This window comes from Pipistrellus kuhlii, unplaced genomic scaffold (genome assembly GCF_014108245.1).
Source record: "Pipistrellus kuhlii isolate mPipKuh1 unplaced genomic scaffold, mPipKuh1.p scaffold_m20_p_10, whole genome shotgun sequence".
Lineage (NCBI taxonomy): Eukaryota > Metazoa > Chordata > Mammalia > Chiroptera > Vespertilionidae > Pipistrellus > Pipistrellus kuhlii.
Window position 1 is genome coordinate 35,363,477 of NW_023425405.1, and position 27,747 is coordinate 35,391,223.

Here is a 27,747-nt window from a genome sequence, read left to right on the forward strand (position 1 = left end):
ATACTTTTAGTCAATGAATATCAAAGGATAGCTACTACCATCATGTGGTAAACTCTACTTACTACATCAAAAAAAAATTCTAGAAGATGGATCCACCTACAAAAAATAATTAAGAAAAACCAATTTAGTTGTTATCTAAAAGAACTTTGAAGTTATTTTATTTTACTTCATTTTCATTAATGCTCTCAGGGCTGAACGAGCACAGTCTGTTACAAGGTAGCCTAAAGGTTTTATTTGGTAGAGGAGGATTTTATTCTGATTCCTCAGTGCCTCAGGTCGGAAGAATTTTAAATGTTCCAAGGCTGCTGTTAGAGGGGGGGTTTAATGTGGGGGTAGGATAAGATGTGGGAAAATAGGCCGAGATCATTGAGTTTTTATTTGTGTCTAATAAGTAAGAGAGTATATGAATCATCCCCCACTGTAGTTAAGTCCACCACATCCTCAGTTATATCTTAGATCAGTGTATCGGGTAGGGTTCTGACAGGAAGTCCAGTGGGGAGTAATGATAGAAGTATGGGCAGGTTTAGGAAAAGCAAGAGAGTTTGGCACCCAAGGACTAGGACTGAAGGGGAGAAGAGAGAGCAGTTCCTGGAATCTGAAGAGAAGATGATATGGAGAGGGCCAGGTGACAGGCACTGTGGACTGCAGGAGAGGAATTTTGTGGTCAGGGAGTCAGGAGAAGAAATGTCCTGGTATTTCTCCTTCCCTTCCTCTGTGTCTCCTTAAAGGGTCTCCGTTGGGACATTTCCCCTGACAGAGGAGGACAAGGGAGCCAGGGCCCAAAGTGAGGTGGAGAAGGAGGGGGAGTGGCTCTGGAGGGACAAGTGGAAGATATTGGCACAGCCAACCACACTAGAGAACATATCAAGTATCCGTCTTCCACTGCATAGCCAGGATGGTAAGGGAAATGTGCTCTGGGTTTATACAGATTATGATTCAGTTCTTTAGGATTTAATTGAAACTTGTGTGTCTGGCTAACTCCCTCAACTTCTCTGAGCCTCATTTTTATGTTTGTAAAATGTGGATACAAGGCCTACTCTCCCGGGCTTAAGAGATATTATGTAGATGAGGATATAGCGATGTCTGTTTGATGCTGAAAACTTAGGGCAATAAGGAGCCTTAGAACTTAGTCATTTATCATCTTGGTTCTTGCCATCTACTTGTCAACTACTTCGTGTCCACTGCATGCTCTGTGCTTAGGGGCTTTATATTCTTGGCAATTTTTGAACCTGTCAGGAATACTATTGTGTGGGGATATCAAACTTGCATAATTGAGTATGTCTTGCATTTGTAATTTCTGTTTCTCAACTTATTTTGGTGCTGATGTGATTAATAAAATACAAATTTATGCCGAGACCGGTTTGGCTCAATGGATAGAGCGTCAGCTTGGGGACTGAAGGGTCCCGGGTTCGATTTCTGTCAAGGGCATGTAATTCGGTTGCGGGCATATCACCAGTAGGGGGTGTGCAAGAGGCAGCTGATTGATGACTCTCTCTCATCGATGTTTCTAACTCTCTATCTCTCTCCCTTCCTCTCTGTACAAAATTAATAAAATATATTAAAAAATACAAATTTATTTGAGAGTTATTAAGTCATTACCTTGCTTATTTATTTATTTTTTTTATCATGGTGGTATATTTTCTCTATCAAAGGAATACCAAAAGCACACTATTTGCTTGTGGGGTAAAGTGAAGAAAACTTTTGTGTGTGATTCTAAAAGGAATCTTTGTACTTACAGTGCTTAGGAACCAATGATCTAGTTTGGCTACCAACTTGACTTAGATTTTGTATGAAGAAACGTTAGGCTTAAACACCTGTTTTTGAGGACACATCTTTCCGTGTACTGCTTAGTAAACCCGAGGGTAGTACTGGTACCCGTTCAACAGTATCTTTAAAATGGAGTCTCCCTTTCAAACTTTAGTGGAGATAATGGAGGGGCGGGGAGCCCAATTTTAGGATTATGTTCCAATCTAGGAACAGGGATGAAATCTGGAAGAAAACATGTATTTAATCCTGAATGAAAATAATTCATGTTCAGTAAAAATGAGAGGTTTGTCAGCCCCTCACTCTCCGCCAGCAGTGTCGCCAGTATCCCAGCCCTTCCTGCCATTTTGTTGCCCAGGCAGAATGTGATGAAGAGAGAACGGCCTGTAGATCCAGACAGCCCTGATTTCACATCCTGGAACTACGGGCATCAGGGCCTAATGTGAAAATATCAAGATTGCAAAGTTATTTTGCATTGCAGTGAGATAGCATTGTGGGGGTGAAAAAAATTAATTTCCCTTCTCGAGTGCTGTGGTTCTACAGAGTTCTCATCACTTTAGTGCTTAGACTTTCAGGATGGCAGGAACCCCAGTCATCTCTCGTTTCCTTATTTTATTTTATTTTATTTTATTTTTTTTTTAAATATATTTTATTGATTTTGTACAGATAGGAAGGGAGAGATAGAGAGTTAGAAACATCGATGAGAGAGAGTCATCGATCAGCTGCCTCTTGCACACCCCCCACTGGGGATATGCCCGCAACCAAGGTACATGCCCTTGACCGGAATCGAACCCGGGACCTTTCAGTCCCCAAGCCGACGCTCTATCCATTGAGCCAAACCGGTTTTGGCTCGTTTCCTTATTTTAAAGATAGAAACAAGGAGGTAGTATCCATGGAGCTGACCCTGGGACTCAAAAGGTGAAGACCTCAACACAACCAAGAAGGTGACAGTGTGACGGAACACAAATACAGTACAACCACCTCACATGTTTAAAGATGATCCATCATAAAATACAAATCCACTGGGCTGCATATCCAAAGAAGGGGAAATTAGCTCTGACTGAGGGAGAGCAAAATGAAATCTAGTTTGTATTTAGTAAAAAGAGATGCCCTTCCAGCTCTTCCTCTCTGCCCCACTGTTCATTGGTTTAGCAAATATTTGTGTATCCACCTGCATCTGTGTATCAGACACTCTCTTGGGAGTAAGGAGGAACTAGTCTCCCTTGCAATTAAGGATCCGAGGAAGATCTGATGCTGAGGGGTTCCTGCAATCAACTTGGTACATTTTACCACTAACTGCTTATATGACCATAGCCATGTCTTATAACCTCCTTGTTTCTATCTTTAAAATAAGGAAACGAGAGACAACTGGGGTTCCTGCCATCCTGAAAAATTCTAAGTACTAAAGTGATGAGAACTCTGTGGAGCCACAGCACTCCAGAAGGACCATTAATTTTTTTCATGATGACTTTGAGGTTCATTTAGAATACAATTTCTCCACAAGGCTATCTATCTCATTACAACTCAAAATAACCTTCCCTAAGAACCGAGTGTAAAAGAGCCCCTAATTGGCTGAAACCAGTGTGGAATAAAGTGAAGAAAACCTTTGTGTGTGATTCTTTAAGAGCGTAGGCCTGAAGAGTCCAGGGTTCGATTCCAGTCAAGGGCATGTACCTTGGTTGCGGGCACATCCCTAGTAGAAGGTGTGCAAGAGGCAGCTGACGGATGATTCTCTCTCATAGATGTTTCTAACTCTCTATCCCTCTCTTCCTCTCTGTAAAAAAATCAATAAAATATATATTTTTTAAAATCCCCTAATTGTCAGAACAGCAGGGAGGGTAACCCCAGGTGTCATTGGGCCCCTGGACTGACCTCTGAAGCTATTCTTCAGCAAGTGCAAGAACACTTTAAGGAGCTGGAAACAGAGGAGTTTCTCCCAGCTCCTCCTCGCACCCCTGGCTCCCCGCCTTGTCCCGCCCTCCCGCCAGGCCACGCCCACAGCCACGCCCACAGCCACGCCCCGGCTCGCGCGGATTGGCTCTCGCGGGCATGATGAAACTTCCCGCACGCATTACAGGAGGCCGGCGGTATAAAGTGAAAGGAGGCCGGCCGCGCCGCCCCGCCCGCTGCCCGCTGCCCGCTGCCCGGGTCTCTGCTCCGGGCCACCTGCTCCCGCACAGGTAAGCCCGGCTTCCGCGCCCAGCGCCGCGCCTCTCCCCGCGGGCCGCGGGGCTGCCCCGGGGGCGGGAGGAGGATGCGCTGCCGCCTCGCCCGGCTGATGGGCGGGCTGATGCGGCTCCGGGCTCGGCGGAGGCTGCGGCTCCCGCCGGGTGGAGAGGGCGGGGCCCAGGCTGCGCACCCGGAGGGAGCGGGCGGCAGAGGGAGGGTCGCGGTCCGCAGAGGAAGGGTCAGGGAGCGGAGAGGGGGCGGCGGCAGCCTGAGTTGTCCCCTGTGAATTTTGCTATTTGTTATTATCCTGCGTGGAGGCCTGTGGACATTGTCGCGGGCCCGAGACCTTCCCGAGCACCCGCTGGAGGGTGCACGTGGCCGGTGCTGGTGAAAGCCCCAGGGGCATTTGGTGGCCTGGGCCTGGGCCAGGAGGGGGCGGTGTCGGGGTTGTGAGTCTGGGCCTCGGGATCTGTACTTCCCTCTCACCTCTGGCTGCGCCTCTTTTACCTGAACTCCTCCCCCACCCAGGTGACTTGCTGAGCAAAACCTCTGGGAAGAGATATGTTTCTGTGCCACAGGCGGCGGGGTACAGAAAAAGGCAGAAGAACTGGCTTACTCGTTTTCAGTGGGTTATTTGTTCCACTGAGCTAACTTCATGTTAATGTTACTATTTTGAATCAAAGACCAGTTTTCTTCTCATCCCGTGGCCCACAGACCCAGCATCTGTTGCTCTGGGTGCTTGACTAATAATAATGTAAAAGCACCGAGAACTTTTTTCTTTTTCTTTTCAATGATTGAAAGATTATTTAGAAGCAATGTAGTCTTGCCCTGGCCTGTTCAGTGGTTAGAGCATCGCCTGCGGACCGAAGGGTCGAGGGTTCGATTCCCGGTCTAGAGCACGTACTTCAGTTGCTGGTTGGATCCCCGGCCCAGATCAGGAGGAGCGCCAGAGGCCACTATTCGATGTGTTATGTCTCTCTCTTCCCTTCTTCTCTCCCTCCCTCCACTCTCATGCTCTAAAGGTCAATGGGGGAAATATTCTTGGGTGACAATTAAAAAAAAAAGCAACTCCTGGTCTTGAACCTGACCAGGAGTTGGCTGCTCAGATCTTAATGTAAAAATAAAGTGACATGAAGTTTAGGTAGTTGGCAATCAGAAAGTAATGCACCAAAACCACTATCCAATTCAATTCAATTCGGTAGGGACTAGCCATAGGTGACTGTATTGAGAACTTTGAAATGCTGGCTGGTCCCAGTTGAGATGTGCTAGTCCCAATTGAGAATTGCCTCTTTGATAATTGTTAATACAGTACTGATTGGATGTTTAAATGATACTATGTTTGGTAAAATATGCTAAATAAAATATTTTTATTGTTAATTCCACATTTTCTCTCTTTTTTTTAATGGCGCAACTAGTATATTTAAAGTTACATATGTGGCTTCCATTTGTGTTGGCCAGCACTGCTCTAGAAGTTTATGAGGAAACCAGAGGCCCTACTGGCTCCGGGGACCAGGCTTATTAGCATATTACCCTTTTGTTATAGATATGGATAATTACTGGGAACAAGTAACAGCAGTAGGACCTTTGCCCTCTAATGAGACTGATTCCAATAAATACAATAGATATTGGTTTTAATCTGCTTTTTTTTTTTCTTTTTTCTGCTGGAGAAGTAAGTGCTTCACAAACTTGTTCCCCCCTTTCCCTTCCAAGCTAGTGGTTAGTATTTATCTTTAGCAGGCTTAGTAATGGGATTCTCTAAGCAACATTAGTAGGACCTAGGTACTAAATACGTGCTTGGCTAATGACCTCACGTGATTTTCAAAGCACTTTTCCGGCCCATATTTTGTAAAGTTTAACTTTCAGTTGTACATATTGTAATTTGATAGCTGTGTACACTACAAAGCCGTCACCACCAAAAGTCTAGTTATTATCCATTGCCACACAATTGACCCCCTTCACACCTTTTGCCAATCCTCCAACCCCCTTCTCTTTTGGTAGCCACTGATCTGTTGTTCTCTATGTCTATGAGTTTTTGTTTTATTTTTTAGATTCCATGTATAAGTTAAATCATATAGTATTTATCTTCTTTTGAGTTATTTCACTTAGCATTATAACCTCAAGGTCCATGTAATTTGCAGATGACAAACTTTCTTCTTTATGGCTTAGTGATATTCCATTGTATATATGTCTGGAGTCAAAAGTAGGTAAATTATCAATAGTCATTCTTAAATCTCAGTGAATTTTCCCACTAAATTACATTATTGGGTATTTGGCCCAGTGTGTGGAAGGGACTGGCATAAGACATATACTGTATTTCCTAGTTGCTTATGTTAATACCGAATTCAATTACTTGTTCTAGTCTCATTAAGAGGCCAAATGAAGCTTTGAGGTTCATTTAAATACAAATCAAATAACCTCAGAAGATTGCTCAAAATGATTGATATAACAGGAATATATATATTTCTTTATGATCTTTATCCCAAATTATCTAGGCATTTGCTGCAAATTTATTTTTAAAAATTACCAAAATCAATAATTTCCAAATTACTATTTTGATAAAATAACTGTTTTGAGCTGGCAACATCCAAATAAAACAGCCCTTTATTTCACAGTTGAAAAATTTAAGTTGCCAGATAATTAACATTTGTAGGAATTATCTATTTACTTATTGGCCTACAGGAAGAATCCAGCTGTTTTTCAGATATGTCATCTCTGCCTATGGCCCATCTACTTTGCTTTTTTACTGACCAAGGAAGCTTTGAGACAAAAATATTTGAGACCATCCTTTAGGGCATTTGGATGGTGAACATTGCGTATTTCTGTCAGTGTAATTTTTGTTGTTATAAAGCCAGAATATCTGAATCAGATAATACTGCTTTCCTTTTCTCTTTATAATTTCTTTGATCACATTTGAATAAATCACTTAGTGGTAAACTAGAAGTTGTGAAACACTTATAGCAGCTGTATATCTTCATATTACACTTTACTTTTAAAAATATATATTTTATTGATTTTTATTTTTTTATTTTTTTTACAGAAAGGAAGGGAGGGAGATAGAGAATCATCGATCAGCTGCCTCTTGCACACCCCCTACTGGGGATGTACCCATAACCAAGGTACATGCTCTTGACTGGAATTGAACTTGGGACCCTTTATTCCAAAGGCTGACTCTATATTCACTAAGCCAAACCACTTAGGGCCTTCATATTACACTTTAGCAGTATGTATCATCTTTCATTCCACCTGCTATCTTCTATGTGCAGTTAGTACAGGTAAAGGGATATACATTTAATTGTCAAGGACACCCTGAAGATACTCTCCTAATCTAGAGAGTCTCATGCACTTTTGAGGGCTTTTGAGATTCTGAATTGGAGAGGGTAGGGCTGGAGTCTCTGGGTAGAAGCCAGCCTACATGTCATCTGTATGTTGGGAGTGACCCTAGCATGCAGAATAGAATGTGGCTTGAACACTGTCAGCTCTTGCTGACCAAATCCCAAGATGAGAGAGATACAGGTTTTGGGTGCTAAGCTGCTATAGCTGGCTGGACATAAAGGCCGTCCATCTTTTCTGAATACTTGTAAGTAAATTAAGTTACTTTCTACTCCCACTGGCCTGCCATCCTGTGCTGTAGATAAGATAGTTTATATTTCAGTCTTTGAAATGGTTTATCCAAGTTTTTGGAATCAAGATGTAATACAGACTCGGATCAGATGCTGAGTATTTATCAGGTCTGCTTTTCCCTCCATAGAGAACACGTTGCTTCACGGCACCATGTGTGGCATCTGGGCCCTCTTTGGCAGCGATGATTGCCTTTCTGTCCAGTGTCTGAGTGCTATGAAGATCGCACACAGGGGTCCGGATGCATTTCGCTTTGAGAATGTCAATGGATATACCAACTGCTGCTTTGGATTTCACCGGTTGGCAGTGGTGGACCAGCTGTTTGGAATGCAGCCAATTCGAGTAAAGAAATACCCTTATTTGTGGCTATGTTACAACGGGGAAATCTACAACCACCGGAAGGTAAACAGAATGAAACCAGAAGATATCTTGATGTGATTAAGCTGCAGAGCTCATTGGGTGTAATCATTTTTATATATCTTATATAATGGTTTTTACTTTCAAAGCACTTTCCATGTTCATGAACTCATTTGTTCCAGTTATATAGACCGGGCACTGAAGAGCAGAAGGGTGAAGTGACTTGGTCACACACAGAAAAGATAAAATGTGAATTACAATTCAGGTTTTTTAACTCTTAGTATCTCCTGCCCTTCCCCCTCCCTCCCCCCCCCCCCATCATTGAATTTAAAGGTTAATTAGAGCCTATACTAGGCTTGGTTTTAGATGCTGGGGATTCAATAGTAAATAAGAGAGGTAGGATTGCACTGTAAAGGAGCTTATTCTATTTAGGGAACAGACAAAAAAGGTCATTGTACATCTAACAGCATTCTGAAATGAATATGGGGCTGATGGATATGGGGGATAGGGTAGTCAGAGGGGGTCTCTTGAGAAATTGACACTCGAACTGAGAGGCAGTGGACATGCATCAGCCAGCATTGGGGAGAGCATTTTCTGTAGAGACTAGCAGGTGTAAAAGCCTCGAGGTAGGAAGCTGTCCTCAGATTGTCTTAAGAAAACAATAGGGTTGGGAAGGCAGGCTGGACCAGATCAAGTAGGACTTGGTATAGTATGGAGTTGGAATATCATTCTAAGAGCACAGAGATTTGAGATTTAATACTTTGGAGGTGATCATACTTGTAGCTTTTTTATAATGCTGTCCTTAAGATATTTATTGTGACTGCATTCTTTCACTTAATCAGAACAAAGGACAGAAAGGTAGCCAGATGCAATTAAATGTAAGAAGTGGGACTTTTAACCCCATTAAAATTGGAACAGCTTTCTAATCTGGTAAAAGTTTACTCTTAGGATGAGAATGGGTGAGGGGATGGAAATTCTGACCTGAGGAAGCTAAATTTACTTAAGAACCTTCCAATCTGGAATTATTTGGCTCATGTTTCATAAGAAAAATTAAATCTAAAATTTGCAAGGTCATCCTTCTTTCCAACTTTTAATTTTAAAAGGAACAGAACAGCCCTAACTGGTTTGGCTCGGTGGATAAAGTGTTGGCCTGCGGACTGAAGGATCCCAGGTTCGATTCCGGTCAAGGGCATGTACCTTGGTTGCAGGCACATCCCCAGTAGGGAGTGTACAGGAGGCAGCTGATCCATGTCTCTCTCTCTTTGATGTTTCTAACACTCTATCTCTCTCCCTTCCTCTCTGTAAAAATAAATAAATATATATATATATTATATATATATATATATATATTTTTTTTTTTTAAAGGAACAGAACAATGAAAACCAGTTGAATATCTGTTAATGTTTTGCCATATTTGCTTTATCTCTGTTTCTCTATATTTATATACATACACATCTATTTTTTGTTGTATTTAGAGTATATTATAAATACTATTGACTCTTCTAAACATGCAGCATATATCTCTTAAGAATAAGGACATTCTCCAACCTAATACCAATGCTATCATTAAAACTAAGAACCCATAATACCTTCTAGTTTATATTTCCCCAAGTTTCCCAGGAACATATTTATAGCTTGGTTTTTTATTGTTAGTTAGTTTGTTGGTTTTGAGTCAGATTTCATTCAAGGTTCATGTCTCTGGGTATTTTTTGAGCCTTCTTGTTACACACCTATCATTTCTGGGTAGGGTTTTATATTCTAACCATCCTTTGGACTTTTACTTTTTATCTCTAAATCATAGCTTTTGCCATTGTTTGTTTATAGGAACACTCAATTACAGACTTCTCATTTGAAAAGTGTTCATAGTTACTCATCAAATGCCTTTCACATTTATTAAGGGCCTAGTATATACATATCAGGCATCATTTGTCTAGGTCAGTGGTCGGCAAACCGCGGCTCGTGAGCCACATGTCTTTGGTCCCTTGAGTGTTCTAATGCCACTTCTTCAAAATAGACTCGCCCAGGCTGAAAACCGACTTCTGTGCATGGGCCACACAATTTCAGTTGCACTGTACATGCGCACCCGCATGTGGTATTTTGTGGAAGAACCTCACTCAATGGGCCAAAGAGCCACATGTGGCTCGCAAGCCATGGTTTGCGGACCATTGGGTTAGGTGTTTGAAGACAACATGGTGAATAGGGAAGGTAAGAATGGAGTTTCATGCTAGTGGAGTCCAGGAGGGGGAGCCGTTAAAACTCCTTTCTTAAGCCCAATTAGTACCGACTACACAAGAATGCTAGGTTGTATTATGGTACTATTAGCCTGACTTTTGCCTTAAATGAGACAGGAAATTCCTTGTTTACTTGAACTGCCTTGTGTGTTTTGTTAATAGTTATAAAAAGTTAAGTATTTTTAAAATATTTCTATTATTGTCAAAAGCAGAGAGGTAGGTTCCATTGCTTCTATCTGTCATCTGTGGTAATGCAGTGTGAGCAGCTGGAAACCTATCTAAAGAATGGACATCTTAGGCTCTTGTAAAGTATTCTGCAACAGGAGCGCCAAAGCCCTCCTGTTGTTGATGAAAATACCACTAAAATGCAGCCTGAGGCGTATTGGGAATGGAAGAAGAATGAGGCCAGGAGAGGCGGAATCTGAGTGAAGGCTGGGGCATAGAGGAGGCCCTCTCCCTGCAGGGAGCGGCAGGGCCTTGCAGCCAAGTCTGAGGGCACTGTGATTTCCAGATGGTAGCAAGCTATGGGAGAGTGGGAGGTGGAACCTGTGAATCGTTAACCCATAAATTACCCGCAAAGTTTACGCCCAAGAGCCGTGATGACATGGTAGTGGAGGGAAGATTTGGGAAGCTGCTGCTTGCTAAAATCATTGGATACTTCGGAGTCACTCATCCCTCAGGTTCTTAAGTCCAGAAGGGTCAGCAGAGGACCGTTTTCACACCTCAACTGCCTGTGACAGAGATCATCTCTGATGGTCTCTTACAACAGGGAGAGGCAACCAGGAGGTAGACATTGGAGGTGGCCAACCCCCAGTTTTGAACTGTGTTCTGTGAGGGCTCAGAGACAGAAGGTCCACAGGTTTATAGAGTGAATGAGATTGTGAAGCATGTTTCATAGGCTGTATGTATACAAATGTAAGTTTTTAAGATATTTTTTTATTGATTTCAGAGAGGAAGAGAGAGAGAGATAGAAACATCAATGATGAGAATCATTGATCGGCTATCTCCTATACATCCCACACTGGGGATCTATCCTGCAAACCTGAGCATGTGGCCTGGCTCTGCTCCTGGTTCATAGGTCGATGCTCATCCACTGAGCCACGCCAGCCAGCCTAGACTTACTTTTTGAAAATTAAAAACATGTTTTAAATGTTTAAACTTATCTAGAATTTCCACCTGATTTTATAGGAACCTTTTTCTCTCCATTGTCAGCCGAAAATCATGAATTGAGAACAGTTTGCCAGTGATGATGGAGATCCAGGGGGCTTGATGGGCATAACTTAAACTTCCTTACTCTGCAGTGATAGAGATGGTCTCTTTGCTGCTCCATTGGAGCACACGCTCTAATCAGCTCTGCTGTTGTTTTGTGCATCTGTGAGAAGTCCCTGTAATTCCACTGCAGAGTGGGGGGACTGGATGTCCTCCCCCAGGAACCTGCAGCTTTGTTTTAGACCACTGTCTCTATTATTATTTATTTGCTAGGGAATTGTGCCAAGTAGTTTGTGCTTTTGCTTTCTATTTTCGTAGGTGGGTCTTTTAGGCTGAACTAGAAGAAACTCAGTCAGTACTACATTTGGAAACCAAAATTTCACAATAGTAGAAGATACATTTTTAGGGTCATGGCAACCGGACAACACATTTGCTTAATTTATATATATGCAGGGGTGGCCAAAAGTGGGTTTGCAGTTGTGAGTATGCGCAACAGAGTTTGTTCTTGTATTATTATTTATTAATCATTGTATTATTTTCCCTACAAACAACTATAAACCTGCTTTTGCCCACCCCTCCATACCTCCAAGCATTTTCTGTTCTAGTGCATTATCTCCGCATCCTGTTTATGAGAATGAAACTAAAATTTTCACGGAATGCCATGATTCTTCTAAACCACTCAGGTGCATGAAATGACTATTGAGAGTAGAAATATTGAAAGAACTTGGCATTAAAAAATTATTAGTGAGTCGGGACCGGTTTGGCTCAATGGATAGAGCGTTGGTTGGGGACTGAAGGGTCCCGGGTTCGATTCTGGTCAAAGGCATGTACCTTGGTTGTGGGCATATCCCCAGTAGGGGGTGTGCAAGAGGCTGCTGATCGATGACTCTCTCTCATCGATGTTTCTAACTCTCTACCTCTCTCCCTTCCTCTCTGTATAAAATCAATAAAATATATTAAAAAAAATTATTAGTGAGATCAACCAAAGGACTTGTATGCATATCGATAAGCCTAACCAAAGGGCATAGACAGCAGGGAGGTGAGGGCATGAGTGGGGGAGTGGGAGGAATAAGGGGGAATAAAGACATATATGTAAAATCTTAATAAAGAAAAAAATCCTATATAATAAAAGGGTACTATGCAAATTGACCGTAATGGCAGAATTATCAGAACAACCACTTGACCAGCCACTATGAGGTGCACTGACCACCTCTCAATCCTTTTCCTCAGCTGGCAGGCTCCGATTGCCCAATGGTGAATGGGAACCGGGGATGGGCGGTGGGGGGGGGGGGGCTGGGGCCAGCTGCTAGCAGCTGGGGAGGATGGCCCTGATCACAGGTCAGGCCTAGGGACCATACCCGTGCACAGATTTTGTGTGCCAGGCCTCTAGTTAATAAATTAAAAAAAAATTATTAGTGAATCGAAGAATTCTAACACTTTAATTTTGCTATTATTTCTTTAAGCTGCAACAACATTTTGCATTTGAATATCAAACCAAAGTGGATGGTGAGATAATCCTTCATCTTTATAACAAAGGAGGAATTGAGCAAACTGCTAGTCTGTTGGATGGGGTATTTGCATTTATTTTACTGGATACAGCGAATAAGAAAGTATTCCTGGGCAGAGATACCTATGGAGTCAGACCATTGTTTAGAGCTATGACAGAAGATGGATTTTTGGCTGTGTGTTCAGAAGCTAAAGGTAATGATATATTTTTTCTACAGATTTTCATTATTATCCTGAATTTTATGTCTCTCCCCCCCAGGTCATATTTGCAAAACCCATAGTGGGCAATCCAGAATTTTATAGGTGACTGACTAAATAAGTCACGGATCCTCTTGCTTGTGTTTTTTAAACCAAGTGGTTGGATTCTCCTTTTTAGCACTTAAATTCTATAATTCTTGAAGTATAAATCTATGTAGTAAATTCATTTAATTTTTGTTGTGCTGATATGCTTTGCATATAGTTTGATCCCATAAGTCTTGGCAAGTTTACCTCTATCATCTATCTATGTATATATAAAAGCTTAAACAACTGGTCGACCGGTCACTATAATGCACACTGACCATGAGGGGGCAGATGCTCAATGCAGGAGCTGCTCCCTGGTGGCCAGTGGGCTCCCACAGAGGGAGTGCCACTCAGCTGACCTATGGACGCCAGACACAGGGCTCATGGCTGGCGAGCGCAGCTGCAGAACCACGAGCCTCTCAGATAGGGACTGACTGTGCACCAGCCTGTGGCAGGCGCAGTAGGGCCGGGATGAGCGGGAGTGGCAGGCAGGAGCAGCAGGCGGCATTGGACTGCCGGTTTCGGCCCATTCCCGCAGGCCACACCAAGGGGCCCCACCGGTGCATGAATGTGTGCACCGGGCCTCTGGTATTATAATGTTAGGATTGGCCCTGCAATTGTTACTCTGTGGAATCAAACCATACCTATAGCAAACACTTATTTAGCATTCTGAGAACAGCTTTATTGATAATATAATTCATATAGCTTACAACTCACCCATTTAAAGTATCTAATTCAGCAGCTTTTATATAGTATATTCACAAATATCTGCAACCAAACTCCTGTGAATTTTAAGAAAAATTTTTTTATCATCTAAAAAAGAAACCTTGTACTCTTTAATTGTCACTCCCCATCCCTCTATATCCATCAATTGTTGAACCTCTCTGGAGTTTCCTATTCAGGACATTTCAGATGAATGGGGTCATGCCATGTGGTCTTTTGTGATTGGCTTCTTTCACTTGCATAATGTTTTCAAGATTTGTCTATCTAGTAGCATGTATTGTACTTACTTTTTTTTTTTTACTTTTTACGACCAAACAATATTTTGTTACATGGATATACCACATTTTGTTTATCCATTTGTCAGTGGGTGGACATGGGGGTTGTTTCTCCCTTTTGGCTATTTTGAATAATGCTATAAACATTTGTGCAAGTTTTTGTTTGGACATATGTTTTCATCTCTCTTGGGTATATTCTTAGGGGTGGACTTGCTGTGGTCATGTGGTAACTCTTTTTTGATTATTGGAGGAATTGGCAGACTGTCAGCAGTATATGATGGTTTCAGTTTTCCACATCCTCACAGACACTTTTTTCCTAACTTTGATTCTAGCCATTCTACTACATATGAAGTACTATTTCATTGTCCTTTTGGTTTGCATTCACCTGTTGACAGTGATATCAAGCATCTTTTCTTGTCTGTGTGCCATTTGTATATCTTCATTAGAGAAATGTCTGTTTAGTTCTTTGATCCTTTTTTTCCTGCTGAGGATCATTTGATTTTTTAATATTTAAAAAAAATCAATAGACTGCTTTTTAGAGCAGTTTTACATTTCAGGGAAATTGAATAGAAAGTAGAGTTCCCATAAAGGGTGGGGCTAAAGTAGGTTTACAGTTATGAGTACATGAAATGGTTTATTCTTAATTAATTACTAGAGGCTTGACGCAGGAAATTGTACAAGGGTATGGTCCCTAGGCCAAGCCTGCAATCGGGGCCATCTTCACAGGCTGCTAGTAGCCAGCCTCTTCCCCTGCCACCACCCACCCTGGTTCCCTGTTCCCTGTTCCCCATCGGTGACGGGGGCCTGACAGCCGGGGGAGGGACCAAGGGATCGGCCATTCCCAACTGCTTGCCAGCCCCACCCCCACCACAGGTTGCCCTCTGTGTGTGGGGTGACCGACCGGTGGGGTGGGGGCCTTGGCCTGGCGCTGCCCGCATCCCCTGCCGCCACCCCAGTTCCCCATTTGCCATCAGCAGTTGGAGCCTGCTGGCTGAGGAAAGGGACCAAGAGGTAGGTGCTCAGTGCACCTCATAGTGACTGGTCGAGCAGTCGTTCTGCCGTTATGGTCGCTGGGTTTTTATTATATGGGATTACATTATTTTTCGTATGAACAATTGTAAACCTAGTTTTTCCCCACCCTATATATTCCTTCCATTATGTTCATTAAGGTTACAGAATATATGATTAATATGCAAAAATGAGGATTTTTCCCCCCCCCCATTGATCTCCAGAGAGAATGGAAAGGAGGGAGGAGAGGAAGAGAGAGATAGAAACATCAACATGAGAGAGATACAACGATTGGTTATCTCCTACATGTACCCCCACCAGGGCTGGGGAATCTGCAACCGAAGTACGTACCTTTGACCAGAAATCAAACCCAAGACCCCTTGGTCTTAGAGCCAGTGCTCTAACCTTTGAGCAACACCAGCCAGGGCAATAGTCATCTTTAATCTCTTACCTGGACAGTGGTAGCATCCTAAAATCTGGCCTGCCTGCATGCCTTTTTTTGCTTTATTTCAAGTCCTTTCTCACTTAGTTTCTAGATTTAATATTGGCTGAAGCAAGAATAATGAGATCAATAAAAGGGTCCTTAGAATACTAGTCACAGTGTGGGTACTAAGAGATGTCTGAATTGGTCTACTTTCAGGCATTTCAAATGGCACAGAAGAAGTATACATATTAAGTACTATTAGGAAACTTCTATAAGGAGAACACAGGGAAAAGCAGACCTCCACTGTGTCTCCTTTGGGCAGTGGAGAACTGATAACTTGATATAATATAGAATTATAATCTTAAATTCAATTTATCCCTTGAAATTTTCTGACTCACATTTTACATCCTTCATAACCCTTTTCCAGACCGAATGATCTCAGCCAGGGTACTGCAACAGTTTATTTCTCATCATTTTTAGAATGACTTCCCAAAAACTCACTTCATTTTGCTCCTGCAATGGACATGCATTTGTAAAAAGGGAAAACAGCTGAAACCGGTTTGGCTCAGTGGATAGAGTGTTGGTCTGCAGACTGAAAGGCCCTAGGTTCGATTCCAGTCAAGGGCATGTACCTTGGTTGTGGGCACAACCCCAGTAGGAGGTGTGCAAGAGGCAGCTGATCCATGTTTCTCTCTCATCGATGTTTCAAGCTCTCTATCCCTCTCCCTTCCTCTCTGTAAAAAAATTAATAAAATATATATTTTTTTTTTAAAAGAGGAAAAACAAATAGGAATTTAAAGGATATTCAGTAATCATGAAAGTGACTGAAGTGTGCTAATTCAAATAAAGTTGTCCTTTTGAATTTGTAGGTCTTGTTAACTTGAAGCACTCCACAGCTCCCTTTTTAAAAGTGGAGCCTTTTCTCCCAGGACACTATGAGGTTTTGGATTTAAAACCAAATGGCAAAGTTGCATCGGTGGAAATGGTTAAATATCACCACTGCAGAGATGAGCCTCTACACGCCCTCTATGACAGCGTGGAGAAACTGTCCCCAGGTAATAAAGCAAACCCCACCTACCCATTCCCCACCTCTCTCCCAAAGGAGGATTAGTCTCATGTATCACTGATGGTTTCCTATTGATGACTATTTCCTGTTTAATTTGGAGGTGCACAGTGGGGTCTGACAGACTCCACTGTTGAGCAAATGCTGCCAGGATAGATGTCGATGACTGTAAACATCTTCTCAGCAAGTAACTCAGCCTGAGCGTGTCTGGCGCTGCTTCACTTACTTTATGTGTTTGCAGGTTTTGAGATAGAAACCGTGAAGAGCAACCTCCGAATCCTTTTTGACAATGCCATTAGGAAACGTTTGATGACAGACAGAAGGATCGGCTGTCTTTTATCAGGTGAAGACCCGTTGGAAAACAACAACAACTAGTTATATTTATCATGTATTTGTTTTAAGTTAAAGGATTTGTTAGCTATCCCTGAGGTTTTGCCTATAAAATATTTACTTTATGACTTAATCTTTTCTTCATTATAGAATGGAGAAGCAGTTTTTCTAAGCTGCATTTTATATTTCTGGTTATTTAGCAACTTAAAGTTACACTATAATTATTGTTGGGATGAGTGAGTAAACATTTTTTTTTAGAGTTGTGTGTAATGATTATTGAACCAATTCAAATACTGTTACCATGATCACTGCCTATGTTAGATTTTTCTCTTATTCAAGATGGCTTTCAGTTTATAAAAGTCAGGGATTTTAAATGATAAAACTCCAATCTTGGTGCTTAATTTGAATGCAAGTCATCTGCCCCCATCAGTGCACGGCCCATGCCTGACCAGTACACCTGTCGTCTTGCTCGTAGGGGGCTTGGACTCCAGTTTGGTTGCTGCCACCCTGTTGAAGCAGCTAAAGGAGGCCCAAGTCCGGTACCCTTTCCAGACATTCGCAATTGGCATGGAAGACAGTCCTGATTTACTAGCTGCCAGAAAGGTAAGACACTACCTCTGCCTGTTACTAGAATGAAAAGAAAGTCAGTAATGATGATCCTGTACTTCCGCCTTATTAACTCTGGTTAATTGTTTTAGCATTAGCTATGTTAAAATGTAATAAAATGCCAGTTTCAACTATGTTGTACACTGTATTCTGGATACTTTTACCTACCATGATCAATGCAGTTTTCACAAAAACCCTAAGATAATCATTCTCCTTTCGAAAGTGGTTAGGCCTTCAGGCTTAGGAGCCTGATCGCTCATTTCAAATCCTAGCTCCACCTGGAAGTTCCTCCCTTATGTAATGGCAGTAATAGTATCTACTACAGGATAGTTTTGGAGGTGAAAATTATGTAATTCACAAAAAGTGCACAGGGTAGAGCCTAGCATGTAGTAAGTACTTGGTGAATGTTAGCTGTTATTTTTTTAAGATTTTTAGAGAGAGAGAGAGAGAGAGAGAGAGAGAGAAACATTGATGTGAGAACAATATTGATTGGCTGCCTCCTGAGAGAGAGAGAGAGAGAGAGAGAAACATTGATGTGAGAACAATATTGATTGGCTGCCTCCTGAGAGAGAGAGAGAGAGAGAGAGAGAGAGAGAGAGAGAGAGAGAGAGAGAGAGAAACATTGATGTGAGAACAATATTGATTGGCTGCCTCCTACAAGCTCCCTACTGGGGATTGAATTTATAATGTGGGCATGTGCTGTGACTGGGAATTAAACCAGCAATCTTTTGGTACATGAGATGACGCCCAACCAATTAAACCACACCAGCCAGGGCTTGAGTCTTTTGTTTGTTTGTTTGTTTGTTTGTTTTCATAAAATAGTATGTTTAGGACTATGGGTAAAGGTGATGTAGTACACATTCAGTGTGCAGGAGACCTCATTCCTAATCTGGAAAAACTGACATAGAATGATTGGTAAAGAGCTAGAGAGCAGTCCCAAAGCAAATTTATTAATGATGAAAGAATCCAAAATAGCCAAAGAAAATAGAATAAGGGGAGGGGCCATTTCATTTAGGCATAACAACCTGGGTATAAAATGAGTCATTGCAGGAGGGCCAAAAGATGGCCAAGGTTAGAGTAGGACCATGCTGGGCTAGGGAGAGATGAGGTAGCTTAGGTAAAGTAGATTTGTGTTTGGGGCGGTGGAATGGGATGCTAACTGGAAGCCTCTCACTGTTAGGTTGGAATCTGGTAGTGAAAGGCTGATGGGAGTTCTACTCTTGGCGGTTAAGTGGAGAGGAGGGACCGGGGGAGGCAAGGGAACTTGAGTAGGTGGGACTTCTATGTGGAGGTCTGGAGAACCACTTCCCCATATTGTGGGGGTCTCCTGAGCCCTTTCCCCTTATTTTGCCAATAGTTTTCTGCTATTGTTAGTTTATAAGACATTGTACACTAGAGTCAAGTTTCATTTCCAAGGGCAGTTCTTTTCTTTAAATAACAAGTGTGTGGGTATTTCTTTATATGATCAGGTGGCAAATCATATTGGGAGTGAACACCATGAAGTCCTCTTTAACCATGAGGAAGGTATTCAGGCCCTGGATGAAGTCATATTTTCCTTGGAAACTTATGACATTACAACAGTTCGTGCGTCAGTGGGTAAGGTATTTTATAATATCTAAAAGACTTAATTCTGAAAAACTATAAGTTTTAAGAATATTATTTCAAGCAACAGTTTACAGAGCATATTCCAGAATGAATGGAAATAGTCACCAATTGTCTAAGACAAGATCATTTAGGAATTCCCTGAATTTTTTGGAGTGAGAGGGACAACAAATATGTAATTAAACTTCCACACTTATAGTATCACTGTTTATATTTCTCTAAAGAGAAAATATGTCTGTTCTGCAACCTCTTTCCCCAATTTCTCTGTATAATGTTTCTTGGCCAAATAGGGAAATAGGTCTATGTTGTAACTAGTTTTCTGTAAGGAATACTCATTTTAGATATATTCCGATAAATATTTCATCATACAACTTATCAATCAGTAACAGGCAATACTAGTTTTATCTGGTGGATACACACCAATATCAGAAGTATATTTCAAATCAGACTGATCCAATGTTGTTGAGCCTCTACTATGTACCGGCTTAGATATGCCTCTTTTAAGAGACTCCGAAACTGATAGGACTCTCACAAGGGAGCCAAAATACACGAACAGATATACTGTACAGTTTATCTGGTGTAAATACTTCGTTGGGTTGGAGGGGGAAGCAATTAATAAAAATGTTTAAAAAGTCTGCCTAGGGAAGTGTTAAGAACAAATATACTGGTTTACAGGGAAATGGAGCAGGAAGCAATGGGCATCTTTTAATAACTTATATTAAACAATATTTAACTATATGTGAAAAGTGATGGATGGATAGTATTTAAAAAAATTAAAACTAAACCACCAAAACCTTAACTCTCTTACTGTTTTTGTATACTTAATCTAAAACTCATGCTTTTACAGCCCAAACTATTCCACAATTTCACATATAGGTTTTAAAATTTTAATGCTTTTAGACCAAGAATATCCACCCTAAAATTTTGCTAAACTGAGCAATGATGCAAATATCTTAAAAAATTCATATGTTTCATACCAGTATCACTATACAAAAAGGATGAATCTAACTTAAGAACAAAACTTGTAGTTGTTTCCAAAAGCCAAATAAATGACATTTTTAGTGAAGAGTTATGTTGATATTAATAGTAATTTCTGTCTCTTCTTTAAGGTATGTACTTAATTTCCAAGTACATTCGGAAGAACACCGATAGTGTAGTGATCTTCTCTGGAGAAGGCTCAGATGAACTTACTCAGGGTTATATATATTTTCACAAGGTAAGCATTCAGAAATGGGAGGATATTGGTGTTAGGTTCAGAAAAGCATGAAAAATGAAAAATAGGGAGGAAAGTATTAATTATTTCACTATTTTCAGTATAGCAATAACACTTTCGAGTACCTTGGGAGGTATATGAGGAAATCTGATACTGTCTGCTTTGTGTTTTCTTGAAAGGAGAAAGAAGTCTTAATAATGTCAGATAATCCCTATTCTTTAGGCAGGGAATCAAGTTTCTTAATCCCCTGTGATATTGTGGTTATTGCACAGTGTGCCCACTGTATTTGTTCTTTGGAGGGAGACATGTTTTATAGAGCATCCCTCCCTTCCCTAAACTCTGTGGCTTTTTGCCTTACCCACCTTTAGAGTTGGAGTATGTGTAAGAGTAAGAAGCAAAACTTTTATTTTCTCAAAGCACATCTGTCTGTGTTTTTCTGACTGTCAGCTGTTGTTGGTACGCTAGGCTCCTTCTCCAGAGAAGGCCCAGGAGGAGAGCGAGAGGCTGCTGAAGGAGCTCTATCTGTTCGACGTCCTCCGCGCTGATCGAACTACTGCTGCTCACGGGTAGGTCAGTGTTTTTGGAGGCGATGCTAAAAATTAACCTCAAGCACAGAAAGTGCGATGGCCGACCTTTTTTCTTTCCCGTTGGTTATATGTTGCCAGGTGACTTTCATAGAGAAAATGAAACTTGTCTCTTAGCCCCAGAGGAATTAGGCTAAGGTCAAAGTGCTGTTGTGGGAATGTGAGAGGACCTTCACAGGTTGTTCTAGGCTGAGTTCCACCTTCACAAAAATAGAAACATTCTGCTCATATTTGAGTAATCGCAAGGGAAGGCAGTTGCAGCTCTTTTACAATAAGTCTTGAAGGAAGTGAAAATTATACACTTCCTTGTCACAGGTGCTGAGCACCTGCCTGCTGGATGCTGTGGTGATCCTGCATAGGGATAGGAGGATGCAAGAGGTTTGATGAGAGCATAAAACCAGGTTTCTATGGTATCATTCCTGTTGGCTAAAGTTTTCACTTTTTCCCTGGTTGGTTGTAGCATCATTCTGTACTCCAAAAAGTTTCAGGTTCGATTCCCGATCAGGGCACATATCTAATTTGTGGGTTCCATCTCCTGCATGGGGGAGGTAACTGATGTTTCTCACATAAATGTCTCACTCCACTTTCCTCTCTCTCTAAAACAATAAAAACATGTCCCTGAGTGAGGATTAGAAAAGTTTATGTTATAAAGTTTCACTTTTTAGCTGGTCATGTTGGAGAGTTGAAGACACTTGCTATACATGATAAATAACCAACATTAAATGTTTCTGTTGCTTCTACCAATCACACTTAGATTAGAGAGTAATACTGTTAACTTATGGAGGTTGGCAATGAACTGAATCTGGTTATGGTCTTATCCATTTGTCCTCATCAGTCACCAGGATTCGGGATGCAAATGATACCCCTGTGAGGAAAGTGGAACATTGGTTTATACTGAATCTTGTATATAAATTTTCAATCAGTTGAGCAAAAAAATTTTAATTATCATTACAGCTTTTAATAGGACAAGAAATGGTCTCACCCAGAAAAACTTTTGAGTCTGAAAGATCCAAGCAAAGGATGTTCTTTTCTTTTTCTTCTTCTTATTTTTTTTTTTAAGAAAGTAATCCCATTTAAAAAAATATATTTTATTGATTTTTACAGAGAGGAAGGGAGAGGGTTAAAGAGTTAAAAACATCGATGAGAAAGAAACATGGATCAGCTGCCTCCTGCACTCCTACTGGGGATGTACCCACAACCAAGATACATGCCCTTGACCGGAATCCAACCTGGGACCCTTCATCCTCAGGCCAACTCTATCTACTGAGCCACACCAGTTAGGGCAAAAAGGATGTTCTTAATCATCCATGCCACTCATGATTCTTTCTCTGTTTTTTTGAGATAGGTGTTCACTTGTTCACAGAGGGAAAGTAAAAGTAATTCTACTCAAACTGCTTGTTTCACTCCCTAGATGAGGTAATACATATGTATTCATGCCTTCTTACAGGGCAATAGGAGGGTTGAAAAAATGACATTATAATCTTAACAATACTTAGAGGCTGGTAGAATTGCTAGGAAACTCTAAACCAGGATCTAAACGGACAGGCACTAAATATCCATCTTGACTTGGATCTCTTCTCTTCCCCTTTAAGCCTTGAGTTGAGAGTCCCATTCCTGGACCATCGGTTTTGCTCCTATTACTTGTCTCTGCCTCCTGATATGAGAATTCCCAAGGTAGGCATATCAGTTCAGGATAAAAACTGGCCAGTGGTGTTGGTTGTATCTGGAGCTTTTCCTGATGCTCCTTTTGTTCTCATGTCAGAACGGAATAGAAAAGCACCTCCTGAGAGAGGCATTTGAGGACTCCAACCTGCTACCGAAAGAGATTCTCTGGCGACCGAAAGAAGCCTTCAGTGACGGCATCACCTCAGTTAAGAATTCCTGGTTTAGGATTTTACAGGAACATATTGAACATCAGGTAGGATGCTTTTAAAAGTATTTTCTGGAATAGGACAATTTGGGTATAGAGTTTATCTTGTGCTTAGTTTCAATGTTTTTTATCTGTAGGAGAGAGTTCCTCTTTTTTTTAAGAATTGACTAGCACACAGGATTATAAAGTGGCATCTCATGTTAAAAGAGAGAAGAGACTTAACCAATCGTCACTGACCTTCATTTAACACCTCTCTGGGCCCCTGCTGAGCGCCAGACATTATAAGATATAAATGAATAAAACACAACCATCAGAGATTAGAAATACAAATCTGAATATTCTTTAAAAGTTCCACAGCTATACATTTTGTGGTATTTAACACTTTCTAAGAGATGGATGATGCAGAAGGTCTCCGGCCATATTTACAGTCAAGCCTTTTCATATCTTTCTTTTCTCTTTTGGTTTTATGAAGCCAAATTAAATACATGTATTTCTGTGCCATTTAAAAAAAACAAAACACAACATTTTGGTTTTATACTCTCATTCTTACAGGTTGATGATGCAATGATGGCAGCTGCAGCCCAGAAGTTTCCCTTCAACACTCCTAAAACGAAAGAAGGCTACTACTACCGTCAAATCTTTGAACACCACTACCCAGGCCGGGCTGACTGGCTGACCCACTACTGGATGCCCAGGTGGATTAATGCCACCGACCCTTCTGCACGCACCCTGACCCATTACAAGTCAGACGCCAAAGCGTAGGCACTTTCTAAGCCATAGAGTAAATGTCCTTATTGTGAAGGGTAGAGGACTTGGGGGCCAAAGGGGTAGCATCAAGCTTCATCTACCCAGGCGGTGAAAAAAATAAAAGTCTTAAATGTAAAACATTGCCACGTTCATTTATATTCATACTGTTCTTTCATTAGCGGTGACAAGGAACTGAGCAGCCTTTACTACATCACAGTAAGGTAGAGAGGAAAGTTGGGGGGACAGCCTGGTGTTTGCTGTGAGAATGCACAAGCACCCTCCTGGCAAGGTTGCTTTGTCCTTGCCCACGGGTCCTCCTTCCAGTCTTCACCGGTCAGACTTCCCTCCCTCAGTTCTTTCTGCATCCTGACAACTGGATAGGCTGACTCTGGAGGAGTTAGTCCTTTGCAAGAGGACAGCTCTGGTTTTTTTAATTTGTTTTTTAAAAATATATTTTATTGATTTTTCACAGAGAGGAAGAGAGAGGGATAGAGAGTTAGAAACATCGATGAGAGAGAATCATTGATCAGCTGCCTCTTGCACACCTCCACGGGGGATGTGCCCGCAACCAAGGTACATGCCCTTGCCCGGAATCGAACCCAGGACCTTTCAGTCCGCAGGCCGACGCTCTATCCACTGAGCCAAACCGGTCCCGGCCAGCTCTGTTTTCTAAGATAGTAATTTGGATTGTTGTTGTTGTGCCAGTGCCGTGTGTCTTCTGAAACTTGATGCTGAACAGCACGAGATGTTAGACACTGGTCCTTAAGTTTGGCTAAGAAAGACTTCAGAGCCACGTCATCTCAAATACAAGCAGAAGTTCATTTATAAAGTCATAGAGGTAGAAATGAGCCAGCTGGGGCCACGTGGGCTCAGGAAATCAGTTACAGAGGCAGAAGAAGGGCACTGATTGCTTAGTATAAAGAAAGCAAAGGCATGCGCCTTGAGGGAAGAAAGGGAAAGATAGGTGTGGGATTGAGAGCAGGGGAAGAAGTGCACTGGGTTGTTTGTCTTACGGGGCTTTATCTGTTTTCCAAATGGATGTTAGGGAGATTTCAGGGGAGGCTCTCAATAAAATTTTCATTAAAGTTCCAAGTATGTCCTTCTAGTGTTGTGGTCTCTACTGATTGGTCGGTGCTCGTGTAGGGGATCAGTAGTCATTGCAGCCAGTCTTGATTCAGACATGGTGTTGCGCACGCCCCTCCCTCCCAACCCCACATGACTTACTGCCTTTCTGGGCCTGGATCTGAAACAGAACTGAAGCTTAGATGTGATCTCTAGTTTGACGAAACTGTCTCCGTGTGGTCAATAGACCTGAAGCTTTGCTCCTGAGATTATTTGATGTGGACCCAAACCTCATTGCCTTGAGCGCTTAATGCTGAAGGGAGTGGCTATGCCAGGGCTTGGATGGGAAGTGTCCGAGGCTTTTCTTCGGCCCCCTTGCTTCTCCTCTAAGGGGCTCTGCTGTGTGACTAGTGACATGCAAGGGCAGGAAAGGTTAGGGAAGGGTCTGAACTGCATGACCAACAATATGAAAGATCAGGGTCTAACCCACATGCTAGGGGAGGAAATGGCATCCTGGGAGTGAGGTCCCACCCTACAATACTTGTCCTCTCTGTTCTGCCCATTGCTAAGTACCGGAGGTTTTCCACCCTGGTGATCTTCCATCCCTGGCTTATCATTCCTACTCCACTCATGTCTTCCTGACTACTTTATCAGGATTCTTGTTCTTGGTCAAGCGTCAGCAAGCTTTGTCTGCTAAAGGCCAGATAGTCAATCTTTTAGGCTTTGTAGACCTCTGTTGGAACTGTTTAACTCGGCCATTGTAGCGCAGAAGCATCCATAGGCAGTGTGCAAAGACATGGGCAGGGCCGTGTTCTATTAAAACTAAAAAAAAAAAAAAAATAGGTTGGTAGTATTCATGGGCCAGTTTGCCAAGCTCTGTTCTAGAGGAATAACCCAAGGCAAGCATTTCCCATAAAAGGAAAAAGCATTCCGAACCCAGGAGGGGAAAGTATAAGAAGGAAACATTTTTGGGAGAAAGAATTATCCTCTATTCTTCTTATAATCAAATGAATATGACAGGCTAGGAGAAGAAAAAGCAAAGTTTAAAAACATACCTTTTGTATATAAGGGAGAGACCCAGGACAACTGAGTAACTTGGCATTTCCGAAGCCATCACCTTAAATACCAACTTCCGCTGAAGACAAAAGATGTTGGGGATGGAGAGAACAGGAGGTTACCAGGAAAAGCACCTCAAACCAGGGTTAGATTGGTATGTGGATAAGTCGTCTTTGATGGTGAAGGGGCAGTGCAGTGAGGGAGATGCCCTCAAACATAGAAATGTCCTTTGACCAAGAGTAGCTTCTAGTTGATGTTCAGAGCTTTCTCCCAAGTCTGCTCTTGATGAAAATTAATCCAAAATAATCAATTTCCCCAAAGAGGTATATTTTGGGGTGGTGCAAATTCTGTTCCCTTCACGGCCAATGAACAGGTAGAGGATTTTCATTGGAATGCTTAACAGTTGTGTAGGGACAATATTTTGAAATATGTTGAAGATGAATTTAGTTATTAGAAATTTGAAGAGGAAACTGGTAGCACACAGGTAAATGTAAGAATGCTTGATGGGAAGAGTGAAGAGACCAGGGATTTCTCTGGTAAGTTGGAGGATGGAGTCTGAGGCTAGCTATAGACTTACTTAAAATTTTAAAATGTCTCTAGGAAGCTGAAGAAATGTCACTAATTAAGATTGGCTGGCTCTTAATGTATTTGCAGTGCTTGAATTGCTTAAAGCTAGCATGATTTGGTTCCAGGTGTATGCATGGTACAACCTCACACAGCCAAGCTAAGTGACCTCAAGAATGCTTGGGAAACTTGGCTGGTAGTGATTCTGAGGCAGGAAAGTTAGACTAGGGAACAAAGGCCTAGAGCTCCCTCCCTCCCCTTCTCCCTCTTAGCTGGGACTTCACAGGCGCTCCATTCACTGACCACCTGTTTTCCCCCCCACCTCCTGCTTTCCCCTCCACACTCTCCTATAATCAGGAGGAAAAAAAAAAAAAAAATGCTATTTAAAGAGAAGATAAGGATGAGTGGCATCAGCAGTCACTCCAACAGTGGGCATTGGGAAGGGGGTGACTGCCCACATTTAATAAAAACCTTCCATACAGATCCCATCAGGGCATCCAATTCTCTGTGGTTGCCTGCTCTCACTTCTCCAGTGCATTCTATCGCTTTAATAAATTTACTGTGCTTTGCCAAATCCTTCTGTTATGCCCTTGAATCCTTTTTTATTTGGCAACAAGTACCTGGATTGGATGAGGCCTCCTTGGGCTCTGTGGATGTCACCCAGCATCAATTGTCCAGTGTACAGATGACTATTGAACAAGGCTAGGGTTAAGGGTGACAAGCCCCTGTACAGTTGAAAATCTATTATACATTGAACTTTTGACTCCCACCCCCCTCTCCAATTTTAATTACTAATAGGCTACTGTTGATAGGAAGCCTTACCAATAACAACTGATTAAAAAATATTTTGTATGCATATTATGTGTATCATATACTGGTTTCTTACAATAAAGTAAGCTAGGAAAAAGAAAATATTAAAATCCTAAAGAAGAAAAAATACACTTATAGTATTTGTTGGAAAAAATAAGAAAGAAATCCATATGTAAGTAGACCTGTACAGTTCAAACCCATGTTCAATGGTCAGCTGTGCCCTGCAAGATTAAGATATGCCATATACCACAAACTGGCAGTGTTTGAGGATTGGAGTTTGACTCCAGATTTTAAACTTTAATGACTATGGGATTTGGCATATTTAGATACCACCCACATGTTTGACCGTGGAGGTCCTCATTCCAGCCAACTCCGTCCTACAGGCCATCCTTAACTGTAGCAACTCACTTCACTGAAGCTGCACATGAGAGCTACACAGTTTTTGGCATGTGGCATAACCTTAGCCTTTTCTTTTGCAATGAACATGGAAAGGTTGAAGAAACTGCCACTGGAGCATGTACGGATGACTCAACAGCTTTGTTCTGGCCAAGCCTGTTTTCTGGGCCCGGTCCAACCTTGGTAAAGAGGTATGTTGGTTTCCCTGCTAACAACAGATAACCCAGTCCTCTCAGCATAAACTAAGGGTGATTAGCTGATATTGCCCCACCTTTTCA

The 27,747-nt window shown here is 41.8% G+C and overlaps 1 protein-coding gene across 3 annotated transcripts; it reads left to right on the forward strand.

Moving 5' to 3' along the window:
- The first annotated feature begins 3,799 nt into the window (after positions 1 to 3,799).
- On the forward strand, positions 3,800 to 23,713 carry ASNS (asparagine synthetase (glutamine-hydrolyzing)). 3 transcript variants are annotated; one of them, XM_045578411.1, is made up of 12 exons: positions 3,800 to 3,944; positions 7,662 to 7,953; positions 12,812 to 13,049; positions 16,436 to 16,621; positions 16,871 to 16,972; positions 17,435 to 17,562; positions 19,035 to 19,161; positions 20,277 to 20,383; positions 20,846 to 20,946; positions 22,557 to 22,638; positions 22,727 to 22,882; positions 23,387 to 23,713. In XM_045578411.1, exons 1-12 carry the CDS (start codon positions 3,814 to 3,816, stop codon positions 23,594 to 23,596), a joined length of 1,860 nt encoding a protein of 619 aa, XP_045434367.1. In that variant the 5' UTR covers positions 3,800 to 3,813; the 3' UTR covers positions 23,597 to 23,713. The 3 variants fall into 3 exon arrangements, with proteins under 3 accessions (XP_045434367.1, XP_045434368.1, XP_036285242.1); XM_045578412.1 differs by having other exon boundaries at positions 3,833 to 3,944; positions 7,682 to 7,953; XM_036429349.2 differs by lacking the exon at positions 3,800 to 3,944 and adding an exon at positions 3,947 to 3,965 and having other exon boundaries at positions 7,680 to 7,953.
- Positions 23,714 to 27,747: the final 4,034 nt, after the last annotated feature.

Bases quoted from the DNA above. Each gene is read 5' to 3' on its own strand.
- ASNS (XM_045578411.1), top strand. From the start codon at position 3,814: ATGATGAAACTTCCCGCACGCATTACAGGAGGCCGGCGGTATAAAGTG. The intron at 16,622-16,870 runs GTAATAAAGCAA...ATGTGTTTGCAG, and splicing joins CGTGGAGAAACTGTCCCCAG to GTTTTGAGATAGAAACCGTG. The intron at 20,947-22,556 runs GTAGGTCAGTGT...TTCCCCTTTAAG, and splicing joins CGAACTACTGCTGCTCACGG to CCTTGAGTTGAGAGTCCCAT.